Source organism: Triticum dicoccoides, chromosome 4A (genome assembly GCF_002162155.2).
Source record: "Triticum dicoccoides isolate Atlit2015 ecotype Zavitan chromosome 4A, WEW_v2.0, whole genome shotgun sequence".
Lineage (NCBI taxonomy): Eukaryota > Viridiplantae > Streptophyta > Magnoliopsida > Poales > Poaceae > Triticum > Triticum dicoccoides.
This window is the reverse complement of record NC_041386.1, coordinates 733,044,266-733,053,805: the sequence shown is the minus strand read 5'-3', so window position 1 is coordinate 733,053,805 and position 9,540 is coordinate 733,044,266. Positions and strand designations below refer to the sequence as shown.

The following is a 9,540-nucleotide window of genomic DNA, read 5'->3' as shown; positions in this document are numbered from 1 at the left end:
GGCCCACCTTGCCACAGATCTGACAGCATGGAGTGTTCGGGCTAGACCTGCCAGAACCACCTCCGCGACGCCCCCTGTTGCCAGATCGCCTGTCGCCGCCGCTGTGTCTGCCACCACCTGACCTCCCCTTGCCACGAGAGGGGCCACGCGAGCGAGAGCCGCCACCACGCCCACGATATGCGGCGTTGGCAGAGGACTTGAAGCCGCCGGCGGAGCCTCCATGGAATTGCACCATGCGTTGATCAAAGTTGCTGAGCTTGGAGAAGAGTTCGTCGAGGGAGGCAGGCGCGACGCGGGCGTCCAGAGCCGGGACCAGGGGCTGGTAGTCCTGATCAAGGCCATGGAGGATGTAGGAGATGAGTTCATCATCTTGAATCGGCTTCCCAGCCACTGCCAGCTCATCAGCCAGTCCGCGCATAGTGGCGAAGTAGGATACAACGGATTGGTTCCCCTTCTGCGCGTTGATGAGGGAAGTGCGGATGTTGTTGATGCGGCTTAGGGACTGAGACGAGTACATGCTCGCCAGCGTTGTCCAGAGCGCCTGCGCCGTGGTGACTGTGGTCACCGTGATGAGCACCTCTTTGGAGAGGTTGGCCAACAGGTAGCCGAGCACCTGCTGATCCTCCCTGACCCAGATAGGGTGGAGAGGGTTGGGCGTGAGCGTCTCCTTGCCGTCCTTGTCCTTGGTGGAGAGGAGCTTGGCTGGTTCCGGCGAGGTGCCGTCGAAGAAGCCGAAGACGCCGGCGCCACACAGTTGCGGCATGATCTGCGTGCGCCAGAGCACGTAGTTCGTGCGGGACAGCTTCTCGGTGACCTGGCCATTGAGGCTAGGTTGGAAGGCGCCGGAGGAGGAAGACATGGCTAGGCACAATTGGAATCGTGTAGGGGTTTAGATTGGAAAAGAGAGGGCTTTGATTACCATGTGTGATAGGCAGAAACGTCTTACCTCGTATGAGGGGACGTGTTGCGTGTTATATAGCAGGGGCGCAATAACCCTGACAGCGCATACATTCGGTTGGAGAGAATCCAAGTTACATCTTGAGGAAGAAACAAAGGAGAAGATAGACCTAGCTAGTTACAACAGATAAGAAGATTCGGCTAACTACCTCCTGGCAAACTACCACGCTCAATATCTCTCCTGTTACGTTACAATGTATATGCGCATGTATATCTATCATGTTTGACACAAAGCACATCCTCTTCTTTTTTCACTGCAGGATGTAACAGGGAGAAGCTAAATGCATATGTGTATGATGGTAACCATGTCTCTTAATGTATGAGAAAGCTCTATGATATAAAAAAAGCTACATGCATATGTCGATCCAATTGCAGGTTTAGGGTACTGTTCTTATCTGTCATGGTTGGGTGGGAAAATAAACAGTAGTACTAGAGGCTGCTTATATCCCTCGCTACAGCAAGCACGCAGGCCATTACACACACTCAGGACACGCAGGCTAGACAACCACGCACACACTAGGTAGGCTGAGGCCCATTCATGGCACACAGGCTCAATTCCAACTTCGACCAGTACGAGCTCTGCATCAGGTGCCCTCACAGCCATGGGTGACAGATGTATGAAGAGATAACTCTCCTAGCCAATCAGTACAGTATGAAATATTCTTGCTTTCATGAATCATGACTAACCTTGCTCAATTAATTGTAGAAAACGTTGTATATTGCAACTATTTTCACTTGCATAGGCATCCGTTTCACGTAGCTTAACACTAACTTTGACCTTTTATGCTTGCACCATGTGCGAAATTCTTGAGCACATCTGCAGATGTCACCTGGCCCTTCACATGCGTAAGTGCAAAGCCGGCACTCTGCTCTCCAGAGCAAAAACAAGTACGCCACATCTTTGGTAACAGGCAGCATTAGCAATCTCTCTGACAATTTCTTCCTATTTGTTGTGTGCAGAGAGCGGGACAGTGTGATGGAGACAGGATAGCAGTCCGGCACCCGCCGACAATATTCGCAATGGCGCCTCAGGAGACTGGCAACGTCCATGTCACCTGCTTCCCGGACAAGGTGCAAAGCGAGTGGCGAGAGGTAGGTGGAGCAGCCCGGACGGCTACTAGGTTGGCGCGGTGAGCGCCTTGATACATTCAGATACAACCAGATAACCACTGCGCAATTTGGTCCTTTCATGAGCCTAAAAATTTGAAAAGAAAAGAAAATGAATAAAATGAGGCACTAATGGCGTCACCATTCCGCAAAGCCACACACAGGAAGTGGTAAAAATCTAAATACTACTAATACTTAACATAGTGTAGGCCCCAACACTTCCCAATTATTAGTTGAAGATCAATTTGCATAATAGCAATGTGTTCTTATCTCATTGATGGTTACTGAAACCGAAAGTATGTTAAAAGGAATATCATCTATCACTATTAATTTGTTGCTTGCATTTGACTATCCCTTCTAACTATGTGGATAATTTGGATCTCGGTGCTTATCCATATAAGTTCTCATGCTATTTCTGGCCCAGTGCTTTGAGTGAAAAGGAATTGGTACTCTCTTCGGCAAAAAAAAAAAAAAGAATTGATAATCCTCATATTGGAGCTCCATTACTCACTGTCATGTAAAGCAATCTATTACAAAAGCTCGTTGTTGCCTTGGGTCAGTGTGGCGTGTGTTTGTATCGGATGCTCGTTGTTGTGGTTGTGGTTGTGCTTTATAATATAAAGCGGGGAAAACCTTTTTTCGTTAAGCAATCTATTACAGTGGTCATTTGTATTTTGTTATCATTATTTGTTCAAATATCTTAACACTGTAGGTATGACGATTGATTTACAACAAGAGTTGCACATAATAGATGGTAAATATCTCAAAATGGCAATTGGTACATAACCTTTTATAGTGTTCCCATTTCAGAATCTCAGATCACATATTTCACATTTTGTTATCTTTCTAATTGTACTTCCAAGTACTGTGTCCATTGTAAAATAAATTATCTTAAGATCATATACCTCCTCCGGAAACAATGTTATTTGATTTATGTATTATCATGTGCATAGGACTAAGAGTTCCGGCAACAACCGTGCGGGAAATCATTTAGTATAATCTGTTTTGAGGCACTTGATTTTCTCACGAGCACGCCATCACTTCCATCCCAACCTGGCCCATGTACGTCTCCACGCAGCGCTGCCTCCAGGCCATCACTTGCATCACGTCTGCACAGCCCACACACGCTGCATCTAGCCACGAACGCAGCGTCCCACGTTGCCGCCCGCGTATTTTCTTGAAGCACCGGTGATACTCCGGCTCCGGCCATGCATCAAAGGCCCGACGTACTTCGATGTCCGGCGACGCTGTTGGAATTCTGCCTACAGGATCGATCACATCAAATTACGATGAACACGCGCACGCAAAAACTTTTGCCAAAAGCACGTGTCATGCCTCTCTTCTTTTTATTGATTTTCTGTTTTTCACGGTGTTACAAAGCTATTGCCTGCCCGTGTATATATATACACGTTCAACCAGCCGATCCTAGTTTCCTAGACTTCCTGGAACAGGACACGAACACCACATCCTAGACCTACACGTATTACACGGACACCTCGTACTAACCTAGATGACCTACTACTCCTTACCCTACTTTGACTAGGTCACGTATACCACGGCCAGGTGCTAATCCTAGCCGTAGTTTGACATCCTAGTACAAGTTTAACTAGACTAACTAAACTACTCAAGATTAGTTCTAACAATCTCTTCCTAATCTTGACATTTTGTCTTCTGTGCTTCTCCGGTCTTGGCTTGTTGTAGATCATCCCTTGTCGACTCATCTGCTCGCACCACGACAAGTTAAATTGATAGGCTTCATTGATCGCAACAATCTCTCCTCAATTTCAACTTGGCGAATTTACAGACCACCTCAAATATGCCTTGGACTACCCAGCCTCGCTAGTAACCTGTGGAACACACTACCCGATGGACTACACCATCCACCCTAGCGAGATACATGCCGGCTCCTTGTGGATCACACCACCCTGTGCACTACACCATGCACTCCAGCCTCATGTAGAGACATGGCCTCATTGAAGAGACTCACCTTCACTGGTTTGCCGTCTCCACATAGTTGAACTTGATCCTCTCGTCGAGACATATAGACGACCTGGGCTTCATCTTCAACGCCTCCTCACAGAGACGAGCACTTGGACATGACGACGACTGACGACCAACTGACCGACCGACCGACCGTGCTAACCCGCACAACTCCTTGACTCTAACTCCCGGATGACGATCATGACGACTTTCCGGCACCGCATCACCGCACCACCGCCCCCGTCAACGATCTCCATCCACCGCCTTGCCGACGACATCCCGCCGTCTTCCTCCATGTCGCTCCGCCGAACGACAATCTCCCGATCCTCCTCATCGCTGCAGCACCCAGCGACAACATTGCCCACCGCTCCTCGTCGCTGCACACCCAGCGACCATATCGCCCGCTCTTCCTCGTCGCTGCACCACCCAGCGACCATATCGCCCGCCCCGAGGCGCTAGTCGGGTCGCAACCCCGGGGCAAGCGTGGCTTCAAATCGACCTAGCTCTGATACCAATTGTTGGAATTCTGCCTACAGGATCGATCACATCAAATCACGATGAACACGCGCACGCAAAAACTTTTGCCAAAGGCACGTGTCGTGCCTCTCTTTTCTTTATTGATTTTCTGTTTTCCACGGTGTTACAAAGCTATTGCCTGCCCGTGTATATATATACACGTTCAACCAGCCGATCCTAGTTTCCTAGACTTCCTGGAACAGGACACGAACACCACATCCTAGACCTAAACGTATTACACGGACACCTCGTACTAACCTAGATGACCTACTACTCCTTACCCTACTTTGACTAGGTCACGTATACCACGGCCAGGTGCTAATCCTAGCCGTAGTTTGACATCCTAGTACAAGTTTAACTAGACTAACTAAACTACTCAAAATTAGTTCTAACAATCTCTTCCTAATCTTGACATTTTGTCTTCTGTGCTTCTCCGGTCTTGGCTTGTTGTAGATCATCCCTTGTCGACTCATCTGCTCGCACCACGACAAGTTAAATTGATAGGCTTCATTGATCGCAACAATCTCTCCTCAATTTCAACTTGGCGAATTTACAGACCACCTCAAATATGCCTTGGACTACCCAGCCTCACTAGTAACCTGTGGAACACACCACCCGATGGACTACACCATCCACCCTAGCGAGATACATGTCGGCTCCTTGTGGATCACACCACCCTGTGCACTACACCATGCACTCCAGCCTCATGTAGAGACATGGCCTCATTGAAGAGACTCACCTTCACTGGTTTGCCGTCTCCACATAGTTGAACTTGATCCTCTCGTCGAGACATATAGACGACCTGGGCTTCATCTTCAACGCCTCCTCACAGAGACGAGCACTTGGACATGACGACGACTGACGACCAACTGACCGACCGACCGACCGTGCTAACCCGCACAACTCCTTGACTCTAACTCCCGGATGACGATCATGACGACTTTCCGGCACCGCATCACCGCACCACCGCCCCCGTCAACGATCTCCATCCACCGCCTTGCCGACGACATCCCGCCGTCTTCCTCCATGTCGCTCCGCCGAACGACAATCTCCCGATCCTCCTCATCGCTGCAGCACCCAGCGACAACATTGCCCACCGCTCCTCGTCGCTGCACACCCAGCGACCATATCGCCCGCTCTTCCTCGTCGCTGCACCACCCAGCGACCATATCGCCTGCCCCGAGGCGCTAGTCGGGTCGCAACCCCGGGGCAAGCGTGGCTTCAAATCGACCTAGCTCTGATACCAATTGTTGGAATTCTGCCTACAGGATCGATCACATCAAATCACGATGAACACGCGCACGCAAAAACTTTTGCCAAAGGCACGTGTCGTGCCTCTCTTCTCTTTATTGATTTTCTGTTTTCCACGGTGTTACAAAGCTATTGCCTGCCCGTGTATATATATACACGTTCAACCAGCCGATCCTAGTTTCCTAGACTTCCTGGAACAGGACACGAACACCACATCCTAGACCTAAACGTATTACACGGACACCTCGTACTAACCTAGATGACCTACTACTCCTTACCCTACTTTGACTAGGTCACGTATACCACGGCCAGGTGCTAATCCTAGCCGTAGTTTGACATCCTAGTACAAGTTTAACTAGACTAACTAAACTGCTCAAGATTAGTTCTAACAGACGCTCCATGCCTCCATCACAACACCAGTGATGTTCCACGGTGATGCTCCATTGCTGCACACGCGATGCTCCAGCGGCTTGGGGATGGGCCATTGCAACGGCAGCAATGCTTCGGAAATGCACCGACGGCCCGCCGGTACTCCATCATAGCACCTATGATGCTCCATTGCATCGTCGACAATGCTTCAACAGCCCGTCTATGCTCCATTGCATCACCGACGATGCTCCGATGGCCCACAACAATGCTCCATTGCATTGTCGACAATGCTCTGACGGCCAGTCGATACTCCGATGACCCGACGATGCTCCATTGTTGCACCGGTAATGGTATGAAGGACTGACGATGTTCTGGCGGCCCGACAATACTCCATCACAACACCTATGATGCTCCATTGCATCACCGATGATGCACCCAAGATGCTCCCACGGCCCGGCGATGCTTCATTCCATCGCCGCGATTTCACGAAAACGATTCGCATTGGCGGGCGACATCAAATCCGCCATGATTTCACGGAAAAAAATCCACACCGTAGGTAAAAGTAATCCGAAAAACTGCAGGATCGCAAAGAATGAAATCACAATGACATGGGGAAGCGCGCTGATAACATGTTCCGCAACCTCTGTCGGCGAGTCCGGTCCAGGGGTTGTAGAGCGGAAGCATAGTAGGCATAGTAGATCACACAGGTACAGCCAGTAGAATTGACTCATAGAAGTAGGGATATAGCTTTGTTTATTATTCATTGATCAATTATCTGTACAAAAGAGTGCTCTCCTCTATATATTTTCACTATTATTAAACAAGCAAGTTTTGACAGAAACATTAAATATCAGCCCTTTGTTATCTTAGATCCAATGGCTTACATTGCTCCAATGACGCCTTACCAATTAAATCACTGTAATTAACAACCAAAGCATCCTAATAATTAACATTCATGGAAGAAACATCATAGCAATGAAAAAAATCATCATAATTAGCAATACAATAATTACAAATCATATTAAGCAATCAAAGCAATTAGCAATAAAAATATAAACATCGCAATTTGGAATGTTTTCAAACCAGTCGACCTGATCCCTAGAGCACAACCCTGCAAGCCAAGAACCGTGCCACTCCCGATGTCTCGCCCGCCACCATTGGAGATATGATAACCACTTGCAAGACTGATTAAGTAAATCCAAAAAAGCAAAATATAGATTAATAAAATTAGGATTTTTTTAAAAAAAACTATCGTGCGTTACACATACATAACTACTAGTATTATTCCATCCCTCAAAAAAAACTATTAGCATTATTAGGCGATGAAGAGATAAGTGCCCCACTTTACGTTAAGACTGACCATAGCAGAAGTAACTTCAAGAGTAACATAAGCTCCAACTCAGCAAAATTGTCTATGTGACATTGAGTTAATAAGGAGAGAGACAAATTGAGTAATTTAGCTAATTAACTTTATAACATACTCCCTCCGTCCGGAAATACTTGTCGAAGAAATGCATAAAAATGGATGTATCTAGAACTAAAATACGTCTAGATACATCTATTCCTCCGACAAGTATTTCCGGACGAAGGGAGTAATAAATAAAAGTTTGCATGACACCACACTTACGGTTCATTATGAAAATAGTAATATAGCCTATTATAATGTGTATGGCTTGTATATATTTTTTTTTGAGACAAGTATGGCTTGTATATATAGATGGGAACATTCGGTCAAAGGAGGAGTAACGGCCGAGATGGGCCGGTAGCGGCTCCTTTCGGTCCGTGAGTTTGCCAAGACTCACCCCACCACCCAACTAATCATTAACCAGGCATTAATCTCGATCATCGACTCACAACCTTCATAATTAAGTAAGCTCGCGGTACAGTTAGCCTCTGTTTGTCCACTGCACTGCAGTACGTCTCCGTCGCCATCATGCAACCCCCATCCTGTGTTGGAACCGCAGCCCTCTAGCTATCTCTCCTCTCACTCGAACGAAGGTGGAAGAAGAAGAACACGGACACAAGATTTTCCGGCCGGCGCACGAACCCGCCACGGGCGCACGAATGCCTCAATCCTTTTCTTCCTTACAGCGGCTACATGGCTACACACGGCTCATACCGGCTCCTTTTCATGAGTACACAATGGGGGGTTTTAATTATACCTAGGCCAGCCCACACACGTGACCCGAGCACCAACTCCACACACGCACACACGACCCGCCACCACGGCCACTAACTGCATGCACTTATCCACTCCTAAAAGGACTCCACTAGCTAACTAACTCAGCCATGCATGCAGCTAGAACCGCTCACGCCCAACCTTTGTAGCTAGCCAACTAACCAGCAGCAACTAACAGCGATTGACCAAAGCACAGGTGCACACATCCACGTGCATGTCAGGATTAAGTCTAACATCCTGTAGCTCACAACGCTCTTCTCCTTCCTCTGTCCAGCTTTAGCTCCTTATAAAGGCCAGCCGGAGGTAACTTTGTGTGCCATGTCAAGACCACTCCGCTTTCTCTAACTTTGCTCGATTGGCCTGCAAGATTGCCAAAGAATTCTTCATCCTCTTCTTCTTCTCCGACGATCGAGATCAGCTAGCTAATGGGGTTCCCGGCGCCGGTGTTCTCAGAGTGCGAGGTGCCCAGGTTGCTGCTCAACCTCATATTCCTGCTCGCCCGCCTCCGCCGCCTCTCCTCCTGGCCGCTCCGCCTCGTCAGCGCCGGCGTCGACGACGACCTCAGCTTTGACAACTCCACTGCCTCCGGCATCACCGACCACCACCGCCATCACCAGGAGCAGTACGATGATTCTGAAGACCGCTGCCTCGAGGAGCTGGAGAAGCATTCCCTGGCCATGCGCTTCGACGCGCTCTCCGGTGCCGGAGTCGAAGCTATGCTGCTGCTGGAGAGCTGCGCGGTGTGCCTCGGCGACTTCCATGGCGCCACGCGCGTGCGCCGGCACGTCTTCCACCGTGCCTGCCTCGATCACTGGGCCGCGCACGGGCGCCGCACCTGCCCGCTCAGCCGGGCGCCGCTCCTCCCGTGCTTCCTCCTGCCGCTGCCACTCCTCCTGGCACGTCGTTACCTTGATGAAGGCATCATCAAGCAACTATGGTCAACCTGCTCGTGCGCTCCAGGAGAAATCCTAGGATCACCGGATCGGGCGATGGCGGCGCTGTGGTGTCGTGTTCCCTCTTGGGGGCATCATTTGTGGAGCGGCGCCGGATGGAACAGGCGTGAGGTGGTGTGGCGTGCATTCTCTCGCGTCGACGATGGCGGGTCTCGGCGGCATGGAGCAGCAGGGTCTCGGCGCTGGACATGGCATGATGGCCTCGCACAGGGTGGTGGCGCTGTTTGA

General features: G+C 49.4%; 1 protein-coding gene and 1 pseudogene across 1 annotated transcript; one reads left to right on the top strand and one right to left on the bottom strand.

Moving 5' to 3' along the window:
• Positions 1–240: 240 nt before the first annotated feature.
• Positions 241–379, bottom strand: LOC119290348 (annotated as a pseudogene).
• Positions 380–8,784: 8,405 nt separating this feature from the next.
• LOC119284305 lies at positions 8,785–9,540 on the top strand. Its single transcript, XM_037563485.1, has one exon. It carries the CDS (start codon positions 8,785–8,787, stop codon positions 9,538–9,540), a length of 756 nt encoding a protein of 251 aa, XP_037419382.1.